The following is a 23,348-nucleotide window of genomic DNA, read 5'->3' as shown; positions in this document are numbered from 1 at the left end:
TTTTTCAAAGCCAGTTTATCCCCCAAACATCGGGGCCACAACACCCTCCCCTGTTAGCTTTCCTGGCTGAGCTGTCACATCTGGGTCCCTCCCGAAAGAGAGACAAGGGTAGGGAACGTTTGGAAAACACTTTGTCCTCGCGCGACTGTGTGTTTCGACCCCACATAAGCGATGACTGGAGCGTCCTTACCAGGACATGGCCACGTGACCCTTGGCCCAACCCACGCGGGGCGCCTTTCGCTGGAACGAAGGGACCTCGGTGAAATCACAGGTCCCTCGAGGGCCCGCTGCTCCCTGCGGGGGAGGCTGCCGCAGGCCGGGGCTCCCCGGTGCTCACGCTGGGCGCGGCCAGCCGAGAAGGACTTGCGTTTGGCCATCAAGGCCGACCGCAGACCGAAGGGCCAGTCGACCTCGGGGCGCCGCCTCTGCGCTTCTACAACCAGAAGGCCGGGGCGCGGGGAATGCTGGGAACGCGGAACCGCCTGCACCTGGAACCGCACCTGCGCTCAGCCGCAGCCTCCACGCAAAGCTTCTCCAGACCTTAAGGCAAACACAGATTGCCTGGAGAGCTTGTCTCTCAGGGGCAGCACGGTGTTGTCAGCGCTGCTGGTCTGGACGCCACATGCAGAGCAGGAGCGAGGATAGAGGGAAGAAGAGTGCAAAACCATGACAATGGGACCGAACATTCCCACTAAGACTGCTTGCTGATGGGGACAAAAGGCGAGAAGAGAGGGACCACTGTCCCCACCTTTTCCCGCTCACCTCCTCTAGCTGGAGCACATCCCTGACACTTGAGATTTATTTTTAACTGCCAGCAGCTTTGATTAGTTTGTCTCTGCTGCCTCAGACACCTGCTGGCAGGATGCATGGGGGGAAGGAGTGGCTGACCCAGATCTGACAAATACAAGGCAGGAAGGAAAGCTCTGGAGGATTCTCTGCTTCCCTTTTGCTGAGGCGGGTGAAAAACCCCACAGCCGGCAAATAACCTGGTGCCCCCCTCCCCTCGCCCCACCGTGACCCCTGGCATCCTTGACCACAGTGCCTGTGAGTATAGAACTGCAGTCATCCCTTTCTGCCGAAGCACTGGGGCTCATGCCGGTGTGTTGGCACCTGAGGGTGTATACAGGAACCTACGGGTGTTTCGAACCCGCCCCACCCCCCAGCAGCCAGGCCTCCACAGGTGTAGACATACTGCTCTAGGTGGATGCCTGAGTTAGACCTGTAGGCACAGGGGCAGCTTCCCTGGAGGTGGAGGGCCCCCCCACCCCAAGGTAGGACAGCTCCTGCTCGGTGGTCCTGCTCCCAGAAAAGCAGGGGCCCAAGAAGTGAGAGGCAAGGCTCCAGGGAGGCCTTCCATTGTCACCCACATCGACCCGCAGCCTTCTGTGGGGTTGCCCACATGATGAAGTCTGGCTTTCTGTTTGGCATGTTTGGTTAGAGCAAATGCCATACGAAGAGTGAGTGGAAAGGGGCATCTGACTCCACCCCTTCTGACGGTCTCTGCTTGCCAGTCTCTTCATCTGTAAAACCTGGGAGACACTATTGCCTCCTGCAGCAGAGGCTTGCTCTGATGTGAGACTCGGTTATGATGGGATAATGTCAGTGGCAGGCACATGGCAAGGGCTCGATAAAGGTTTTTGTTTTAAGACAGAGCTGTGGAGGGACACCTGGGTGAGCTCAGTCGTTAAGCATCTGCCTTCGGCTCAGGTCGTGACACCAGGGTCCTGTCATCGAGTCCTGCATCAGGCTCCCCACTCAGCAGGGCATCTGCTTCTCCCTCTGCCTCTGCCCCTCACCCTGCTGTGTTCTCTCAGTCAAATAAATAAATAAAATTTTTTAAAAAAGAAAGAAAGAAGGAAAGAAAAAAGACAGGGTTGTGGGAATTCATGGGGCTATTGTCATTCAAGCCAGAAGATGGAAGCCAAGTTCAGGTTGTGGCGAAATCAAGGCAGCATGCTGGTATGAAGACGGCAGTCATTAAGGCTGACATTGCCTGCCACCAAGGCCAGGACAGCACCAGGAGTCGGGGCACAGGACCTCTGAGGCTATAGGAAGGGCAGGGGAGGGCACGCTCTGCCACAGGACACCACTCCCCAAAGTCACTGGAGGTGTTCAGGCAGAGCCGCAATCACTCCCAAGCTGGGATGGCTTAGCACAGCTGACTCCCTCCAGCCCCCAAGCCTCCAGGTCCCCCTGATAAGGGCCGGCATGGCCATCTCAGTGGGAGGTACAGGCTGTTCCTTGAGACCCTCTTATCTGCTAATTTCCCCGTGGCCCCTCTAGTCTGACCCCCCCCCCCCCGCCCCGCCACCAGCAGTTCCTCTTACACATTGCATGTCTCCCTTAAAGTTGTCAAGCAGCAAGATCCTGAGGGCCTGTGGATGGCCTCCTCTTCTGACTGTACCCATGGGCCCCACGTCAGGGCCCATGCTCAGGTCCCTCAACACCCGGTCATCTGCTGTGAGCCCCAGAATGTCACATCAAGGCAGTCCCGCTGCCGCCTTTCTCTCCAGGGTTGACACACCACACTCCAGAGCCCATAAAGAATATTAATTAAATGAAGGTTTATTTCAAAATTAGTCTTAGAGTGTAAGCTGTTTTCGAGGGCTGGAGCCAGACTACACAGTGAGCAGGAGGGCACTTGCCCTCCTCCGCCACAGGCGGAGAGGCGCCTCCCAGCCCTGCCCCTCGGTCATGCATCCAATGATCACTAGGACTAGAAGCCAACAGCAAAGGACCCCGCGCGCTTGCTCATGTTTAATCCAGGTTAAGCTATACACGTTTAAATACACGTCGGAGGTTACGTGGTGTCATGCAGTCCCTGGGTTGGAATAACTCTTGCTCCGTGACCTCCGCGGCAAGGCTGCCCCGGAGGGCAAGGTTAGGTAGGACAGAGCACTGCAAAGAGAAGGAGAAAGGAGAGAGGTCAAAGCCCAGCGCGGGTCAGGACATGCCAGCCCAGGGGGGCCCCGGCCCAGAGGCAATCCTGTCCTGAACAGAGAGCCTCCCGCCCCCCTGGGACCCAGGGAATGACTGCCATCACATGTCTTCCTTCTGGAAGAAGGAAGAGACGACAGGAAGGTGGATGCTTGGTGCTCGGATCTGGTCTCTGGTGCTGATCTGCCTGAGTTCAAGCGCTGGATCCAGCCTGTGCTAATTCTACGACCTTGGGGAAATGGCTCCACATCTCCGCGCTCGGTTCTCCATGTGTACAACAGACAGTGCCTCTGCCTACCCCACAGGGTTGTTCAGAAGCAAACAGAAAGTGCTCAGTAAATGTTAACTAGTTTTATGAATTCACTGACATTTCCGTGGATCGCAGTGGGGAAAGGGGTCCAGCCCTCAGGCTCCCAGACTTACCCAACCCATTTCCACAGACCTCCTTTGAGAAATTGGCTTTGAAAGCCTTTAAGAGGCAGAAGTTCTTCCCAATGTTTAGCCTGAAGTCCTCCTGCAGAAAGTTAAGACTAATCCTTATGGAAACAGTACCACCCAGAGGTTCTTATCCAAGATCCGCAAGCCTACTGGAAGCGTACCCAGCGTCGCATGTGCTTGTGGACAAAGCTGAATGAAATCAAGAATCCAGACAACGGATGACCATCAGTGGATACTGTTGGGGCCTGAGTGGAGTATCAGTGGATACTCAGAGGGTCTGAGTGTCGGGGGCCCTCAGCCAAATTCCCACGTGCGGCTGTATTTGGAGACGGAACCTCTAAGGAGGTGATCGTAAATGAGTCACAGGATGGCGCTCTGCTCTGATCGTCCTTATAAGAGGAGACACCAGAGAGCCCTCATTCTCTCCCTTCACGTGCACTCAGGACAGGCCACGTGAGGACACAGCGAGAAGGTGTCTGTCTACAAGCCAAGAAAAGAGCCCTCGCTAGCAATTGGATCAGCTGGCATCTTTACCATGGACTTCTAGCCTCTGAAACTGTGAGAAAACACATTTCTGTTGTTGAAGTGTTCCCCCCCCCCCAACAATACCCCCTACCCCCGGTGCTATTTTGTTGTAGCAGCCTGAGCAGATTAATACAGATATTAACATCACAGAAAGAAAGACAACCGGAGAGTATGTGTCTCTTAATGGAAGTTTAGCGCCACTGATCATGTAATGCTTATCAAAAGATTTGAGACTGAGTCTGATCCAGCCTTCGGCTCTGCCAGCTAACAGGAAATACGAAAAATGGAAGAACATGTTAAATTAAACCATGGGGACACAACTGACAAGCAGAAGCCAAAACAAGGAAATTCTATGGGGCAAATAGCCTGGTTTCTCCAAGAAATAAATTTCAAGGAACGAGAGGAAAGGAAGGGGAACCTGTATATATATAAAAAGAGACTCAGGAGAGGTATTATCCAGTTGCAATGTATGGGCTCCCCTTGGATCCTGATTCAAACAGATGAGAAAATGTAACAGGGAAATGTGAGCACTGATTGGACAAAGATATTGAGACTTTTTTTATTTTTCCAGTTGTGATAACAATATTGTGGTTAGGTTTTTGAAAAGAGTCTTTATGTTTTAGAAATGTACACTGAAATACTTAGAGATTAAGAAAACTGATGGTTTGGATTTGCTTCAAAGTCATACGGAGGGGAGAAGCTGGGTAGGGGTGTGAGTGAACAAGATAGGCCATGAATCCACGGTCGCTGAAGCAGGACAAGTACATGAGAGTTCATTATTCTCGTCACTCGGCTTTTATGGATGTTAACAGCTCCCTTAATAAAAGATGAAACAAAAGTCGGGAAAGGATGTAGCTAGGCATGATTTCAAGCAGCTGAGACCAGCAAATGTTGCCCTGGGCTCTGTTTTTTCCCTACGAAATAGCCTAAACTCTCCAGAACTTTCACAGTCAGGCTCGTGCTGGTTCCGCAGCTCTAATGTGGAGTCGCTCTGGTGCCTCCAGGGAGAAGGAATCCCCTTCTCAGGCCTCCCGGCAACATGCAAAGACAAAACCCCATTCCTGGGAGGCCTCACAATCGCCCACTGGAGGACCCTGGCCCCGTGCACCCAGTGCCATCTGGGCTGGCAGGACGCTCTGGGAAGGCAGAGGAACACAGCGGGTTCCCTGCCTTCAGCGGGAGGTCTTGGGGAGGGGAACCCCAGGAAGCCCTGCTCCGGGGGCCCCATGGGGCAGCTCTCACCTTTTAAAATGTAGTCCGTTAGCAAAGTGGGCACCTTCTCATTATCCTCCTTCATGGCAAAGAGAACTAAGGAAGGAGAGAGAGAGAGAGAGAGATGAGCCAGAATACCAGCATGGCATAAAGGTCGCTTCTAGGCTGACAACCCACCAACCCGGAGTGAGAAATCAAACCAACCCAGAGTGAGAAAGGAAACCAGACATCACTGAGTATGGAGCAAACATCTAGAAGCTTCTGTCAAGCATCAGCACTCCACCTGCTGATGGAGTAGAATACATCTGAAAATCAGAGTGGCCTGTTGGTGACTTTATTTTCTTTTATCTTTTACTTTTTTTTTTTTTTTTTTTTGCTCATCTATAATCTCCACGTTATTTCCTAAGTATCTCTCTTTAGTAAGTATGAAAAGAAATAAAGCAATTTTAAAAAAGAATCAGCTTTCAGATGCAATCTAAATGTTAAGAATAACAGTCATCCCATCATTGAATCGGCAACAAAACTCTTTAAAGACATTCCATGCATGTAAGCGGATATTGGAAAATTTTCTCTGATTATGATTATAAGTCATTATTCCTATTTATTAATAACAAATGAACTTATTTTAACAAATGGTATTTTTTTCTGTTTTATGCCCACCACAGGGCTAGAATTTGTGGAAATGCAAAAGACTTATGGACCCCCAAGGAGCTCAGAGATTCCTCATTGAGACTCCTGATGATTTACAGACATACAAGGCAAACAAGAGGGAAGTTAAGAAAGCGTAAAGGCTTTTCTTATAGAAGTTTTGAAAATAGTTTTTTCTGTTATTAAGTGAGGTGCCGCTTTCTCATGTCCGTAATTCATATTGTGGAAGTCAGCTTTGTAGAAAATCTTTTAAGAATGTTGTTGGACTTTGTATACAATATCAAAAAATGAGGGCAGGAGAGAGTGCAGGATTTTGCATCACACATGGCTTTAAATAAGCCACGGTGTATCTATCCCGTGTAGTCTTAGAGACCTCTATGAAAAACGAGAGACAGATTCATGGGTACAAGATATATTTACCGGTGAAGCAAGAAGGCTGCAGAGCATCGTGGATTAGCTTGTGAATGAATAAATGAATGCTAATATTCATAGAAAAAGTCTGGAAGAATGTATGTGAATCTGTTAAGACTGGTCATCTCTGGGTGCAAGACCACAGGGGATGTTCCTTTCTATACCCTATTTCTGCAGGGTCCGGTCTTCTTCAATGAGTACGTTTTGCTTTTCTGCAAGCCGGGAAAGCTATCAAGGTCGGCCGAAACCAGTCACCAGGAGGCGGCAGCCTCGGCAATATAGAGGAAGGATCTCCATCCTGTTCTACGGCCCTGCTCTCTCCTGATGCCTCTGCCTCGCTTCACACTGGCATGAGTTAGTGGCGTGAGTTAGTGGCCAGGTCCCGAGACAAGAAAGAGCCTGAAACTGGGGCCCTCCAGGTCTTGGTTTCCTTTATTTCTTCTGTAGTTTTAGATGTGTATTCGTGTCAACCTAACAGGCTGCAAGTACTTTATAACTGAATATGGGCGCACCAAATGCCGCTCCAAGAAGACAGCTCTGGGGGGGACCTGGGGGGCTCAGTGGGTTAAGCATCTGCCTTCGACTCAGGTCATGATCCGAGGGTCCTGGGATCGAGCCCCACCTCCAGCTCCCTGCTCAGTGGGGCGTCTCTTTCTGCCCCTCCCCATGCTGGTGCATGCTCTCTCCCTCTCTCTCTTTCTCAAATAAATAAATAAAATTCTAAAAAAGAAGAAGAAGAAGACAACGACAGCTGTAAAAATGCAACCCTTGCTTTCAGCCAATGTGTATCTAAGTTTATTGCCAAAATCCAAAATGTATAGGAGTTGTCTGGTCCCAAGAGCTGGTCTGGGGCCTGCGCCTTTGGTTCAGGAATAAAGAAGAGACATTCGCAGATCCATATAAGGACTGGCCAAAAAAAAGAAAGCTTTTATAACCTGCCGCAGAATTCACATTCAGGAAAGATGGCAGTTTTTTCTTTTAAAAAGAATAAAATATTGGAATGTGGTGTACCCACATGATAGAAGAGAGAGCCATAAAAAGAATGTTAACCAAATGTTAACTGATATGACTAAAATCATGATAGAAAATTTTATAGCCAGTATAATCCCAAGTATGTGGAGAAGACATAAAACATTATGGCTGAAAACACCAAAATAGTAACCACAGTGGAGGGGACAATGAATTATTTATTTTCTTTTGTTCACTGTTCTGTATTTCCAAACTATTCTAAATGATGGAAACACTCCAATTAAAATTTTCTAAAGGACCTGAAACATGTAAATAAACCCACAGTTTCTTAATTAAAATGAAAGGATTTCACGCTGAATTCCTGAATGGGTATCTGTAATAAATTTACAGCTCTTCCTTAAAAAAAAAAAAAACCATGATTGAGTACTTTACATATATCAACCTTCATAATCTGTCCAAATTATTTTCCAAATACTTACTGCTTGTGAAAACACAAACACCTATAAATGTCAGTTCGTTTCTGTCTGCTCCCTTGGAAAAAAGTCTTAGTGCATATATATGCAAATAGAGGAGTTTAAAAGGAGTGAAGAAGATGCCAATGTACTTTGAATTGAAAATTCCAGATTCTCAAGGACGCTGTATCCATGGATGTAGCCAGGGTTTCTGTTTACCAGAACCGCCTGCTTTGGTCCCCAGATTGGTAACAATGAAAATGTTCGGTCACCTTTATAGCCCGGGGTCGGGGGAGGCAGAGGGGGGCAGCAGGTGTCTGTCTTCCTCTGCAGAACAGAAGCAGCTCCTCTTGCCCTCCCCCGCATTAGCCTGATATTCAAGCCCTTCCCTCCCCGGCAAAGGCAGGGCGCCCCTGGGCTGGACAGGCCCAGTGACTCTGTCACTCCGCGCAGTTCCCGGTTGCCAGGGAGATGGACGTTCCTGTGATTCACTGCGCCTGCCACCCCGTCACAGCCTCGGATTTTTCTCTTCTTAAAAGAATCAGGCTGACACTGATGGCTAACACCAAGAGCCCCCAGCCTTTTGGGGGTTGTTGCGTTTGATGTACATGAAGAGATTTTGCCTACAGAGGGCTCTTTGTCACACACGGGTTTCTCCCATCGCTCAGGATGTTTGTTAATATTTGACGATAGAGCCAAAGCAGAGGAGAGGAGGCAGTCGTTTCCTGGAAGGAAAACTATTCTTTCCTGTCCCCCACTCCTGCCACCCAAGAAACCTTGCTTCTCCTTAAAAAATGCCCCCAGCCCCAACGACCAAGCCTCCTGCTGTGGGGCCATAGGTGGGATGAAGCAACAGCAAGCTATTGGCAAGAGAACAGACAAGAACAGACAAGGTAGAGAAGGCAAGGCTTTGAGCACTGTGGGGTGAGTCCCCACTCGCCCCCAACCTCTTCCACCAGCTCATTCCTTCCTGGCAAGGCTTTGCCCTTTACAAGGAAACAAGGACACAACAAGACGGCTCTGGGTGCCACTGCAGAGCACTGTAGCTTTGCCCCCGCTCGAGGGGGGAGTGGCACAGGGACACGGAGCCCATTCCCACCCATCTAACGCTGCCTCTCACGGGGAGGGAGGGACGGGAGTGGGCGACCCGTCTCTCTGAGGATGAGGGGAACTCACTGTTTGTCAGCATCTGGAGATCTTCCACTGACGGGGGCAAGGCCTTCTTCTCATAAGGGATGACCGTGTTCAGATACTACGAGACAAACACACAAAATGCCAGGCAGGGCGGGAAATACAAGTGTGGTCCCTCCGACGGTGAGATGTGTGGACAATTCGCACACGGACTGTGATCGTCTCTCCCCGACATGCTCCACAGAAGTTGACAGGAGCAACACCCATATACTCCGCACACCCCTGCCTCGGGACCCCTTCCTGTCTCTGGCGAAAGTCCCTAAAATGGGCGCCTGGGTGGTTCAGTGGGTTAAAGCCTCCGCCTTCAGCTCAGGTCATGATCTCAGGGTCCTAGGATGGAGGCCCGCGTCAGGCCCTCTGCTCAGCAGGGAGCCTGCTTCCCTTCCTCTCTCTCTGTCAAATAAATAAATAAAATCTTAAAAAAAAAAGAAAGAAAGAAAGAAAGTCCCTAAAAGTAAGACTTTCCCATATCAGCCCTCCATTCCATTGAACACATTCTCCAGACAACCAGAAGCTCTTGGATATTTAGGAATCCTGGGGAGCTTTTTCTCCTTCAGGCTGAGCGCAGAGAACATTCTAAAGGGAGATTATACTTTTGTGTGCTTGGGCGGGCAATATGAAATTGAACAATCTCTCTTTTATCAAAAATGACGGGGGAGAGAACCTCATCCCCGCCCTTGGTCTTGGACGTTGGGTTTGCTCCCTCTGCTGGATATGAGGTGCTTCTACAACAAGATCCTCTTGGCCCCGTGGGGCCCAAGAACTGGGTGCCCAAGAGATCCTGAAGGTCGGCGGGCGGAGGGGGGGCCGGTAGCCTGGGGGACTGAGTGAGAAGAGCTGCAGCTCAAACACCAGAAGACTTCTCTTTTGGTCTTGGTTCTGCCCGTAGCGGTGCGGTCTTGAGAGACCTAATCTCTCCAGATCTTAGTTCTCACAGCTGCAAAATGAGGGGAGCGGGTTCCATGTCCCCAGAATGTCCTCCCGTGCCGCAGTGCCAGAATTCTCACCCTTAGGATTCAGCTACAAAGATGTCTAACACGTACACAATTACATGTGCTCTCTCCATGATCTCAAGCTTGTCCCTTCTATCAGATTATGTACTTCATGAGGGCAGGGCCCAGGACTTACTCACCTTTGTGCCTGAGGGCTCGGCAACAGCTTAAAAAAAAAAAAAAAAAAAAAAACCAACCCCACTGCACCCTTTAAAAGACACTGTTCCTTCTTAAGAGTGGAAGATGTTGAAGCGCCTGGGTGGCTCAGTCGGCCACGCGTCTGCTTTGGCTCAGGTCACCATCCCAGTGTCCTGGGATCAACTCCCGCATCGGGCTCCCTGCTTCTCCCTCTCCCTCTGCCCACACCCCCCTGCTGCTTGTGCTCGTGGTCATTCTCACTCTATCCGAAATAAACAAATTAAATTTAAAAAAAAAAAAGAAGAAGAAGGGGGCACCTGGGTGGCTCAGTGGGTTAAGCCTCTGCCTTCGGCTCAGGTCATGATCTCAGGGTCCTGGGATTGAGCCCCGCATCGGGCTCTCTGCTATGCAGGGAGCCTCCCCCCTCTCCCTGCCTGCCTCTGTACCTACTTGTGATCTCTCTCTGTCAAACAAATAAATAAAATCAAAAAAAAAAAAAAAAAGAGGAAGGAAATGAGTGAAAAAAGATGGTAAGACCTCCCTTTGTCCAAGGGCTGGGATAATTTTATTGAATCACCACACCCTGTTCGGCAGGTTGCAAGGGTCAGGAGGAAAGCTGGGAGTGTGGGAATTGCAGGTACCTGTTTGTCCGTCCCTGAGGAGCCGAAGGTCTGGCGGATGCTGCTCTGCAGAATGTTGGAGATGCCTTCCATGCTGAAACGCTGGGGAGAGGACGGGCGGGGCTCAAGAACGAATGCTTCCTGCTCCATAGTCATCGCTCCCCGGGGACTTGGGTGTCCTCCCTAAGCTACCCAGACCCGCCGGCCACCCCTGTCCCAGATAACACCTGGGCTAACAAATGGGCCAAAACTTAGGGCTGAGCTTTGCAAGAATCAAGAGTCGAGTCTCAAAGACTCTTATCTTAGTCAGTCCCTCGGGGCAACGGCTCCCCCTGCCCTTCCCTGGTTTCCTCCCTTCAGCCTCGTCTCGGGACAGGGAATAAAGCAGGCCCGTACGCCTGGGACAGATGATGACACAGCATCTTACAGAGGAAAACAAAGTGTCTGGCCACTGGGAAGGGCCGATGTAAGTAAAGCTACTGGCCATATCTGGGAAGCCTTTAATAAAACGCACAAGCCTAGGCCCAATTTGGGAGGTCTGGGACAGAGCCTCGGCCAAGGTATTTGGAACAATCTCCTTGGAGGATTCATTCTCCGGAGCTTCCCTGATCACGAGCCAGTGGTCTGAAGAATCCTGTCAGGCTCCCAGCAGGGCTTCCGAATTTGCAGCCCCCTCCCACCATCCTAAGGAGAGCAGTCAGGACGAGTCGTGGGATGCTGACCTGAGTCCCAGGCACAGCGCCCCTCAGTACTAACTGTCTTCCCCCCTCTTTCTAAGGTCTTGCCTCAGGGAGCACAGGCCACACACAAGTATTTTCCAGTGTCCACGTCCAGTGTCCCCTGGCCAGACCGAGGTCCTCAAGAGGAGGAAAGGAGAAAGGGGAGCCTTCTTTCTCTTTACAGCCCCCTACTGTTTGCCTACGGTCCTGCTCACAGCCCCTGCGCAGTCCAGATCTGTTTACGGGTCCTGCGCAGGCTTGGTACTGGGGCCGGACAGGGCGAGGACCGGAGGCCGGGTGCACCTCCTCTTCCCGCAGGGTTGGGGGGGCAGGGCGGGGTGGGGGGCTTCACGTACCTTGAGAGGCATCTGGTTTCCCTTCTCTATCCGGCTGCTCTGCAGGCTCAGACCTTTCTCTTTCCGCCTCTTCTTCATCAGTTCCCGCTGCTCCTTCTGCTTGTTCTGAACCTCGATAAGCACCGTGATGAAGGAGTTCTTCACTTCCTTCTCGAACTCCAGCTCGTCCCGGCGGGCCAGCTGCTGCACCAGCTCCTCTGAGAAGTCCCGGATGGCGCCCTCCACCTGGTCCAGCAGCTCAGTCAGCTCCGACCCAGACATGTGCCTTAGACCTGCAGGGGGAGACCGACTCGCAGGTGACCACTGCGTCCGAGCCAGAGCCTACTGGATGGCTCCTGGGGCCGTGTCTCCCAAGGGAACCCCTCCCACCTCCTTACAGGACAGGGAATTTAGGGGCATCCCCAGGAAGGAAGGGACCCATATACAACAGCCAAAGTGAACACTACTCTCGGGATAACAGAGGAGGAAGAAGAAACAGCCCCCACAGAAACCCATGGACTCCATTCACAAAAATGTGCATGGACAGGGATACCTGGGCGGCTCAGGTGGTGAAGCATCTGCCTTTGACTTCAGGTCATGATCCCAGGGTCCTGGGTTCGAGCCCCATGCTGTTGGGCTCCTTGCTCAGTAGGGAGCCTGCTTTTCCCTCCGCCTGCTCTGCCTGCCTCTCCCCCTACTTGTGCTCTCTCTCTAACAAATAAATAAATAAAACCGTTTTTTAAAATATGCACAGAGGGGTGCCTGGGTGGCTCAGTGGGTTAGGGCCTCTGCCTTTGGCTCAGGTCATGATCCCAGGATCCTGGGATCGAGCCCCACATTGGGCTCCCTGCTCGGCAGGGAGCCTGCTTCCCCTCCTCTCTCTCTGCCTGCCTCTCTACCTACTTGTGATCTCTCTCAAATAAATAAATAAAAATTTTTAAAATAAAATAGTGCATAGACAGGGGCGCCTGGGTGGCTCAGTGGGTTAAGGCTCTGCCTTCAGCACGGGTCATGATCTCGGGGTCCTGGGATCGATCCCCATATTGGGTTCTCTGCTAAGTGGAGAGTCTGCTCCCCACTCCCCCTCTGTCTGCCTCTCTGTCTGCTTGTGATCTCTCTGTCAAATAAATAAAATCTTTTAAAAAAAAAATGTGCATGCACAGGCATGTGACTTTTTGATCCCTTCTTCCTCTTCCTAGTTTTCCTCTGTGTCTCTGATATGCTGGTGCAAAATGGGTCAAGGATCAGGGGGAGAAAACATTCAGAGGAGGTTTTGGGCATATGTGCCGCAGAGCAGGAGAGAGATGGTGTTTGTCCCAAGAACTGATCAAGCTCTAGCCAGCCAGCAATCTCAGCACAGGGGTCTGAGGCCCCCTTCACCCCACGGTCCTGCAGAGCAATGCAGGAATTCAAGAAACAAGGCGGCTGACTGGGACCACTGGCTGAAAAGCGCATCCGGGCTGGCCAGTACCAAACCTGCTATCAGGGAAAAGGGAAAGGAAGCTGAGATAATGGGATACAGGTAACTTTGTCGTAAATTCTTGTCCCCTTAGATTTCTTCATTTAAAATAGATTGGGGGTAGGGGGTGGGGAGTGCCTCTGTGGGCTCAGTCTTTAGAGCCTGCAACTCTCCATCCCAAGGTTACAAGTTCAAGCCCCACGGAGGGCATGGAGCCTACAAAAAAAAAAAAGATCTGGGGGGCGGGAGAGTGAGTATCTTCTCAAATTTGTCCCTTTCTAACATCTTTTGTTTCTGCCGCAGCACCCATTTTACTTCTCTGTTCTGTTTCTGCCATGGCCTGTGGATTTGCTGACTCGGTTTGCCCTCCCCCATTATTCTGCTCTTTGGAGCTGTCCCCCTCCTTCTGCCCTTGCCATGTCCCTGTGCACTCGAGCTGTTTTCCTGAGTCTTCGTGGAGCGTGGCTATGTTTGGGGCCTTTGTGTGGCTGAGAACAGCCTGAATAGAACTCCGCAGCCAAATCAGCCCCGTCATCGCGAGCACATTCCTTCGGCTTTTGCCCTCGCCCGGCCTATGCTCTTAAGAGCCACAGAATCTCGGCTCCTCAGACAGCCTCCATTTTCGCCCGTGTTCAGACCTCGTCACCTGCCCGGCCCACCTTCCCTCTGCCATGTTTCTAAGTCCCCGCCGGCCCACACGTGTGCCTCCTCCCCGGGAAGGGAGGTTTTCTGGATGGTTCTATTTCCCCAGCAGTGGCATCCAACAAGCCATCTCGCCTCTCAGCACACTCAACTACTCCAACCCGCATCGAGCTGGGGTGGGGATGAAATGAGATGACGCACAGAGACTCTTAGAACTGGTCTGGCACATAGAGATCTTTCCAGAAATGCCAGCTATCATGATCATTACCTTTTTCCTTGATTTCATGGGAGCCTCATTTTGGACAAGGGGTTCCGATTTCTTCTGCTCATTCTGCTTTCATCTTCACCTTTGCTTGGTTTTACCATTTTGACTGTGCTCAATTGCCTTTCCCCCCACCCCCAAAATTTGCTAACTTCTCTCCTGACGCCCAATAGGAAAGGGGTTGCCAACTCCCTGGGTCGGAGGTCCAACTAAGTACATGTGAAGCAGGTGCCCATGGCCCAGCCCACAGGCAGGAGGGTCCATCCTGGGCAAGGCTACCCGTCAGGCCCCTCACCTTCGTAGGACCAGTTGTTGTTGAAGGTCTGGGTCAAGGCCTGCATCTCCTGCAGGAGGACCGAGTCTGCCTGGGAGGAGGTTTCTCCCTCATCCTCCTCTTCCAGGACCTCCTCTTCTTCCTCAGGGTCTGGGGAGTTCTGCATCATTTCCTCGATCTCCTCAATCACCTGAAGAAGGTACGCAAGAGAGTGCTAACTCTGGTCTCTGCCGGGGGGACATCCCAGCTCAGATTTGGGTCAGTTAAGGATGTTTCTAATTTGCTGCCTCTAAGATTCCTAAAGCAATATTGTTATTTAATAAATATTGAATAATAATAAAAATAGATCTAACCAAAGGCTTACATACACTCTTCTGTTAATGTAAAGCACTCTAAAATGTGAAATCTCTTCCAAGAACACCATTTAGATGAGTGCTTTATTGGAAATAAACTCCTCTTTCGGGAACCAAAGCAGAGCTGCCTGGAAGAGAACATTGACTTCAATGGGCTAAGCACTTTATTTCTAAGTGGGAAAACACTTTATCCCCTCAACTTTAACACAAAACCCAGCCCATTAATTGTTACAGTGCTTACGCTGTTCCTAGACCAACTCAAAATGGGGAGGCTTTTTTTTTTTTAGGTAGAGGAAATTTCTCCAGAATTCTCCTAGGTAGGAGCTAAAGCTGCGTAGCCACAAATGCCAAACAAGAAGCTAAAATAACAGGGATGCCTGGGTGGCTCAGTGAGTTAAGTCGCTGCCTTCGGCTCAGGTCATGATCTCAGGGTCCTGGGATCGAGTCCCGCATCGGGCTCTCTGCTCAGCAGCGGGGAGCCTGCTTCCCTCTCTCTCTCTCTCTCTGCCTGCCTCTCCATCTACTTGTGATTTCTCTCTGTCAAATAAATAAATAAAATCTTTAAAAAAAAAAAAAGAAGAAGAAGAAGCTAAAATAACAAAAGGATAGGTGGGGTCTGGAGAGCAGAAAGGAACCAAGGAACCCAGCTGTAATCTCTGCTCTTACTAGGGATCTGTTCCTAAAAGAGAGAGCTAAATCAAAGGACTGCCAGAGGAAGACAGGAGAGCCGCTCTGTTCATTAACTGCTGACACATAAAGAAAATGGAAGAGGCAAAGACAGTCTGAAAGGCGTCATGGATGGGTCTGGTCACGACAGGGCACTCATGCATTTGTCTGTCCTTGATTCTGTGACAGGTTCAGGCTCCAGGCCCCTGGGCCTGGTGCTCTCTGAGGCCGGCTTCTTCACGTCAGCGGGACCAAGGACAAGAGGACTTAGGGTGCCCGCCTTAAGAGTAATTTCTATTTTAGTCCCACACCTTCTCACTTCCATTCAGCAAATTTAGGGAATACTCAGTCTTTGCTTCCTGAAAGCCATTTATAAAATGCAAGCAAACGACAAGCCCCCTTCAGAAATTTCACAGCTGACTTTCTCCTTCTCTCACAGAGAACTTTTCGCTAACCTTGGATCGCTGAATTGTATTTCCCCTACAGTTCACAAGAAGAGCTGTCAGGCCCTCTTCTCTTTTCATCTGGTGCCCTTCAATCTCTTGACCCTTACCTGTTTATATCCCACCTTTTTGCCTCAGATCTGAAAGAGTTCCTTTGGCCGAAAAGTGCTTTCTGGCACCACAGGCTCCTGGCGGAGCTTTTTCGGAACTACTCTGTGAAAAACTTGTACGGTTCCTGCTCAAAAAGTTGCCCAGAAATATTCATTGACCAAAAAGTTGAAAAAAGAATCCAAAGACCCAAGATGATTCCCTCCTAAGTAATAAATGACTAAAGCCAACATTTAACTAATTCAATCAAATGTCAAGCACTATCTTTTTTTTTTTTTTTTTAATTAAAGTCACAACTGTCCATTAAGACTCCTTTTGGAAGGCTCAGCATTTTGGGTATTCTATGAAATATGAGAAAATACCGTACAAAAGCCTCAACTGTCAGTTCTATTTTTGCAAGAATAAGTCTTTGGGACCCTCATTTAAGTGTCTTGACTTTTTTTTTTCCATTTTATTTTATTTTATCTCTTTTCAGTGTTCCAGTATTCATTGTTTATGCACCATACCCAGTGCTCCATGTAATATGTGCCCTCCTTAATACCCACCACCAGGTTCCCCCAAACCCCCACCCCTCCTCCCCTCCAAAACCCTCAGTTTGTTTCTCAGAGTCCACAGTCTCTCATGGTTTGTCTCCCCCTCCTGATTTTCCCCAACTCACTTAATGAGATTGCATTCTGAGGCTTAGCAAGAACTGAAGCCAGTCAACACCGGGCCTATCTCTGGCTATAATCAAATATGAGTCCCACCCAACCCAAAGGTCAAGAATTATGTTCCTATTTAGTGCAGGTGGGTAAACCGAGGCCTAGGGAGAAATGAATTCCCTTACCAAAGACACTCCAAGTCATCAGCCCAGGCAACCATGAGACCATATATTTGTCTTTTGCTTTAAATGGACACGACACGTATGTACTCAGACTTTTTCTTGATCCAAAGAACAAAAAGTCCCAAGAACCAAGAGAAACATTCATACCTGATCTGCTGTGAGTAGAGGCTCCTCATTGATACCAGAATCATGTTCACTCTTCTCATTGAACTCTTCCTCTTCTTTCTCATGGATCTGAAGGGGGGTGGGGCGTGGAATTCTGATTGATCATCAGCAGAACTAGGGTTCTCTTTACTGTCTGGTCTCTAGAACAGACGACACGGACTGAGAGGCCCATCTGGCCATCTGCTGTGTGAGGAGGGAATCTGAAGAGATGCCCAGAGTTTCATCCAATTCCAAACATACCCCTTCTGCACAGCATGCCTCCCCGAGTCCAGCAAGAGCATCTGACTCAAAGGAAGGAGCACTGTTCCTTAGCCCACAGAGGGGTCGTCCCTGCATGAATAAGGTAGTGATACCTCAACCAATTCCTGCATCGAAGCCTCTCTTACTTAGACGAGGAGTTTCAATCTGGGGGTTGTTTCCAGAGTGCACTGGTTTAGGCGTTCTAAGGGGTAGGTTGTTCCAGTCGAAAGTGTCAAGCTTTGACTGGACTGGACGCAAGGCCACCCTGTGATGGGAATCTAGGTGTGAGGTCACAGTTGCTGAAGGGGGTGCTGAAGCTACATGAGACGTGCCAGGGAACAACCCGACCATATGAACTGAGGCCCGGACAAAACGACAACAATATCGAAACAGGCATCCTGTTCCTCCGAGATCCCACAGTGCCAAGTAAGATTCTGGAAGTTCACAACCACTGAGAGTCTGGAAGTTGCAATCCAACAAGATATTCACAGCATATCTGGCTTTCCTAACCATACCCCAAATAGCCACTGCCCGGCATATATGTTCAAATCCTGCACAAAATCAACCCCTAAACCAACAATTTGTCTATGCCCAGAAGTCCGATCTGAAAGTCATTTAGGGGCTGGCGAGGGGTGCTTCCAGGAAATCTTTCTGCAGAGACACCTCTCATCCAGGAATCAATTGGACTTGCTCGTGGTTAGCTGGCTGGCTGATGGGCCGCTTTCCTGGGATTATGCTTCTGCTCTTCCAACAGAAGATGCCCAGTTCCCTCCCGAGCAACCATGTCAGAGATAAGCCATCCTCAGAAACTTCTCCCCTAGTCTTTGAGCTCCACCTTGCCAGACATGCCTAACAAAACACATCACCTTCTCTCTAGGTTTGCTTAAAACCAGGACTCTGTCATTAAAAAAATTAATCAAGTGCATCTTAAATGCCATCTGTGCTCCACCTGGGTAAGGGGTAGGGCAGGGAGGTAATGGGATCATCCAAGGGGCTTGTATGCCAGATGGCGGCATCTATTTCTGCTGGCGAACCCATATGCTCCTCTCTCTGCCAGGTGTACCACCTGTGGTAGTCGCCTGGCTTCCGCACTCCCCACTCTGCCAACCGAAGCCCCTGGAACCTCAGTTTGTTCACGACTACACGGCTAGGGCAAACTTTCTCAGGGCCAGAAAGGCCTGTGCTGGAAGTCACGCTCAGCCATGGAGAAACAGGGTTCCTCATTTTCTGTTTGGATTCTTTTTTATAAGCGAGTGTTAGTCTATAACCAGAATTTTTTTGGCGGGGGTGGGGGTGGGGTGACAATAAGTTTATTCTAAAGGTCTTGTCATTTTTAAATGTTACCGAACCTGAACGGAGGTGCGTGGATCCCTCTTACAGCTGTCTCTCCTCTCCCCGTCTCTGGCACAAAGCCTACAGGTCTGACTTGTCAGGCTTGGGTGAAAAAAAGACCCCAAAACGACCTATAATCACTGACAAGTTTCCCTGAGTTCTAAGATTGTGGGAGCTGCACCTACCCCCACGCTTCCTCAGACCTCCGAAGTGTGCCACTAAGAAGTAAAACAGAAAGAGAAGCAAACACAAAGTACTTAAAGGAAGCCCCAGCTCCTTCCCTCTCCCCAGTGTGGGCAATTCCCTGCCTCTGCTTTCACCACACCCAACCTGTATCTGGCCTTTCCTCCTCCCTCTCCCTCGGTTCTCATCCCTTGGCACTTCTCCAGGGCTCCTCCCACATTTCCTCCCAGATCTCGAGGACTCTGTTCCTCCCTGACCCCTCTGTCACTTCTCAGCCAGCCCTCTCCTCTTATAAATGCCCCTGAGAGGATCCCGACCTGCCAACCTGCCCTTCCTTATCGTGACAGTATCTTGTGCAGAGAGTATAAAGCTGGATGGGGATTAACAGAGGATAAGAGAAAGAATTTTGAAAGATGATGGCATTTATATATTTAGATAGGATTATTTGATTTACACACACACACTTATGCAGGCGGAAGAGTGTATGTATACTTGTTCTTTTTTTAATTAAAAAAATTTTTGTTCAGATTTTACTTGTTCAACAGAGAGCACAAGCATGCAGAGCAACAGGTAGAGGGAGAGGGGGAAACAGGCTCCCCCCCTGGGCAGGGAACCCGATGCGGGGCTCTATCCCAGGACCCTGGGATCATGACCTGAGCCAAAGGCAGATGCTTAACCCACTGAGCCACCCAGGCGCCCCTACTCTTATTCTTAATATATGACAGAGACCTAGAAATCGCCACAGGGAGTTCCTTTAGCCTCTCAGGTGACAATGGGAAGGCTAAAGCCACAAACAACCCACAGGCCAGGTCATCTGGGGCTGAATTTCTCTGTAGACTAAACTCACATTGGTTCCACACTGTAGAAGTGAACTATGACTCTTCCAAGAAATATCATTCTTCCAAGAGACTTCTTTCCAGAACGGAGGAGAGAAGACCTAGAGGCAGAAAAGTTCTGGCCATCTTCCTCCCTGGCAAGCTGTTTCGTCCTTCTGCTTTCTGTAAAGGGTGTGCCCTTAGGGCTGTGATGTGGTAGCTTAAAGCTTGACAGTAAATGAGGGAATCTTCCCTGGGCCCTAACTGCCACTAAATCTTGCCGCACAAAGTCTGCGTGAAAACTAAAATGATGCTGAGTCCTTGTGTTCAATAGCGATTGTTAGCCGTGGGCTCTCATCAGAGCAATCCAGAAGATTCTATTCACAAGAAAGGGAGTCTCCACTGCCTTGTATTTCCCTCCCCTTATCATAGTTGTTCCACATAGGTGGTTCCTCTTGACCAAAATTAAGAAAATAAAGATCCATTTTCACCTTCACTCAACAAGTTAAAAAAAAAAAAAAAAATCCACAGCAGGCACCCAGCCCAAGGAAAGGACAACTACATCCCTTCATGCTTGTGAACAACCGGGAAACATCTGTGTGAGGTTAAGTCAGTGTCTCTGAATCCCCACAGTGCGACGCACCAGACAGAGCATAGCAAACAGCATGTAGACAACAGACGTTTCTGGAAAGAATTAATGAACAAATATTGAAAGCAAGAAGAATGGTCTCACGATCACCTCCTATAGTCAGTCCAACTCCACACACAACTTAGTTGCTCAGTTACCTGGAAAACAGAAGGGCTGGACTCACTGTCCAGACTTTACTTCTTCTTGTCCAAGACAACCACCACCTGCTCTTAATCACAGTTACAGGGATAAAAGAGACTATCTTTTATATAAGCCAGGAACAGAATATTGATAAACTGAAAAATCCAGTAAGTGTGGAGAGTTGTAAATAATAATAATATTACATAACTCGAGCATATTATTTTGACCTAAAAATATAAGAATATACTTGTTTTTCCCCAAGCTCTTTTTTTTTAAGATTTTATTTATTTATTTGACAGAGAGAGATTACAAGTAGGCAGAGAGGCAGGCAGAGAGAGAGAGGAGGAAGCAGGCTCCCTGCTGAGCAGAGAGCCCAATGTGGGACTCGATCCCAGGACCCCGAGATCATGACCTGAGCCGAAGGCAGCGGCTTAACCCACTGAGCCACCCAGGCGCCCTTCCCCAAGCTCTTAATGTAAGCTCAATGCCTTTTTCTCCATGATGGGTCTCTGAATAGAAGTTCCACATTGTCTTTCTTCTATCATCCACTTTATCAGTACACCATCTTTTAAGTGGGCCCTCATTCCCATTTTTTTTTTTTTAAGATTTTATTTGTTTATCTGAGAGAAAGCAAGAACAAGAAAGAGAGAGACAGAGGGAGAGTATGCAGGGAGAGGGAGAAGCAGACCCCCTGCTGAGCAGGGAGCCCGATGTGGAGCTCCAGCCCAGGACCCTGGGATCATGGCCTGAGCCAAAGGCAGATGCTTAACAGACTGAGCCACCCAGGTGCCCTCTATTTTTTTTAGTAACAGAAGGAAGACACGTAGGGGATTGAGCACATACATTTATCTCCTCTTCCTTCTGAAACCCTACTGAAGTGAGAGCAAAAGGACCAAAAGAGAATATCCTACAGGGACAAAACAAACTGAGGAAAGACAACAGTGAATGAGATGCCAGAGGGCAGATGCTGAGCTAGTAGGCTAAAGGGTTAAGCCCTGTGGGAGAAAGCTTCCCAAAGTATGTGCTTTCACCCAAAAATGCTCAAAGTCTCAGGAATTGGAGACTGGGGGGGGGGGGGCACTGGGAGGTGGGGCTACAAGAGGAAGGATCTGCCAGGATTCTTCATAGGAGCAGTAAGACCCCAAGTCTCTTCTCCTCTCCCATGAAGAAAAGGCAACTACCACCCTCCACCACCACCACCAAAAGAAGTGGAGATTTCACTTTGGAAAGGTTGAACTAAGGGAACATGTACATAAGAGACACCAGGTCACCTGAAAGCTGGGGTGAGGGATGGTGCCCAAAACAGAGGGATTAAGTGGAAGTCTACCTACTCACCAGAGACCCTCAGCCTCTTGCCCTGATTAGGCTCCAAGAATGCTAGCAGCCAGGCTTATCCTCCTCAAGCAAAACACTGGAGGACTCCACTTAGTGGTCACTACATTTCTGTTACACTGCGCAAGAAAAAAGACGTACATGCCAATATCTGGGGTCTCCAAACAAAATGACCAGTGACCAGGTCACTACTGAGCACTAAAGTGGGGGCCAGTAGGAGACAAGCCCTTCCCCCACAGGCAGAACTCTGTGAGTTTAGCCTCACTTTTAAATATGCCTAAAGATTGTCAAATATTTTCAGACAATCCCCAACATGAAAAACAGGGACGAAAGCAAATACATAGGAAAGGTAAATCAAAAGTAATACAGAGGGCAGAAGAAACTCCTTCCTGTCATTAGGAAGAGGGATACCAAGAAACACTGCCTCCTTGAAACATGGCCTGTTTAGTAGAATTGATTCTAAAAAACAACAAGATAAAGCTATTAGAAATTAAAATTATGGTAGCAAAATTTATATTTTCAGTAGAAGAGTTGAAGTTAAGGCCGAGAAAATCATCTAGAGAGTAAAAGAAAATAAGTAGATAGAGAATGGGAGGGGAGAAAAAGCAAAAGATCAGTTTAAGTACACTTGAATAAAAGGAATTCCAAAACACAAAAACAGATGAGATGGCCTCTTTCAGCCACAAAAGAGTAGCTAGTACTGGACTTACCCTGCCACACACAAATATAAATCTGGACAAAATCTAAGAGCCTATTGTTTTGAGGCACTGGGCACAGACAGTGCAAGGCTGTGTTCACTGAAAGAAGGGAAAACATGAAATAAATGAAAGCTGAGAATCTGTCACCTGTGAACTAACATTATAAGATTATATAGTAATCTATATAGAAATAGAAAGTTTTTTACCTGAAAAGAAATGATTAAAAATCTGACTTACAGGAAGAAATAAATAACACCAGAAATGGTAAATAGAAAAAAATTGTTTTTCCTTCTCCTAATCTCTTTAAAAGACAACTAACTGTCTAAAGCAAAAATTGTAACTTGTGTTGTGGGGTATGTAATGTGGATTAAAGTAAAATATATGACAAGAATAGCACAGAGGATGACAGGAGTATCCTTAAACTGTTGAGAGTGTTTCACATTTTATGTAAAGTAGCATAATATGAATCCTAAATAGACTATGATAAATTAATAGTGCAGGGTGTAATCTTTAGAGCAGTCAGTAAAAAAACAAAAACAAAACAAAAAACAAAGCACACAAAGAGGTATAGCTAAAATCCAATGGAAGAGGGAGTGCCTGGATGGTTCAGTCAGTTAAGTGTCCCCTTCAGCTCAGGTCACAATCCCAGAGTGCTGGGATTGAGCCCTGCAACTGGCTCCCTGCTCTTTGGGGAGCCTGTTTCTCCCTCTCCTTCTGCCCTGCTGCTCCTCCTGCTTGTGCTTGTTCTCTCTCTGTCAAATAAATACATAAAATCTTTTTAAAAATAAATAAATATTAAAAAATAAAATCCAATGGAAGAAAGAAAATGGAATACCAAAAAAATTTTGATTAACCCCCAAAAAGCAAGGAAGGTGGAACAGAGGAACAACAACAACAAAAAACCCAGATAGGACAAATAGAAATGCAAGATCATACCACTAAACATAAATTATTAAAGTTATTTTAAATGCTAATGAACATACTATGCAAATGAACTAAATTCAATAGACCAAAAAGCATAGATCATCATTGTCAGACTAAATACAAAAGACTCAACTGTATGCAATCTATAAAAGGCATACTTTAAACATGAAGACACAGGTGAAAAGTAAAAGGATTGATAGAAACATGATACAATCTAGTAATTACACTACCGGGTATTTACCCAAAGAAAATGAAAACATTAATTCAAAAAAT

The 23,348-nt window shown here is 48.4% G+C and overlaps 1 protein-coding gene across 3 annotated transcripts in view; it reads right to left on the bottom strand.

The window, feature by feature from the left end:
- Positions 1 to 2,544: 2,544 nt before the first annotated feature.
- FEZ1 (fasciculation and elongation protein zeta 1) overlaps positions 2,545 to 23,348 on the bottom strand; it is a 44,895-nt gene continuing 24,091 nt past the window's right edge. For 2 of the 3 annotated variants that reach the window (XM_059414353.1, XM_059414361.1), the window contains exons 4-10: positions 16,765 to 16,851; positions 14,246 to 14,414; positions 11,609 to 11,880; positions 10,555 to 10,635; positions 8,769 to 8,844; positions 5,143 to 5,208; positions 2,545 to 2,898 (exon numbers count right to left, since the gene is read on the bottom strand). In XM_059414353.1, the coding sequence (XP_059270336.1) occupies positions 2,882 to 2,898; positions 5,143 to 5,208; positions 8,769 to 8,844; positions 10,555 to 10,635; positions 11,609 to 11,880; positions 14,246 to 14,414; positions 16,765 to 16,851 (768 nt within the window). In that variant the 3' untranslated portion in view covers positions 2,545 to 2,881. The remainder of the gene's footprint in view (positions 2,899 to 5,142; positions 5,209 to 8,768; positions 8,845 to 10,554; positions 10,636 to 11,608; positions 11,881 to 14,245; positions 14,415 to 16,764; positions 16,852 to 23,348) is intronic. The other variant, XM_059414370.1, reaches the window with a different exon arrangement.

The sequence above is a fragment of the Mustela nigripes genome, chromosome 1 (genome assembly GCF_022355385.1).
Source record: "Mustela nigripes isolate SB6536 chromosome 1, MUSNIG.SB6536, whole genome shotgun sequence".
NCBI lineage: Eukaryota > Metazoa > Chordata > Mammalia > Carnivora > Mustelidae > Mustela > Mustela nigripes.
This window is presented reverse-complemented; position numbering and strand designations above follow the sequence as displayed.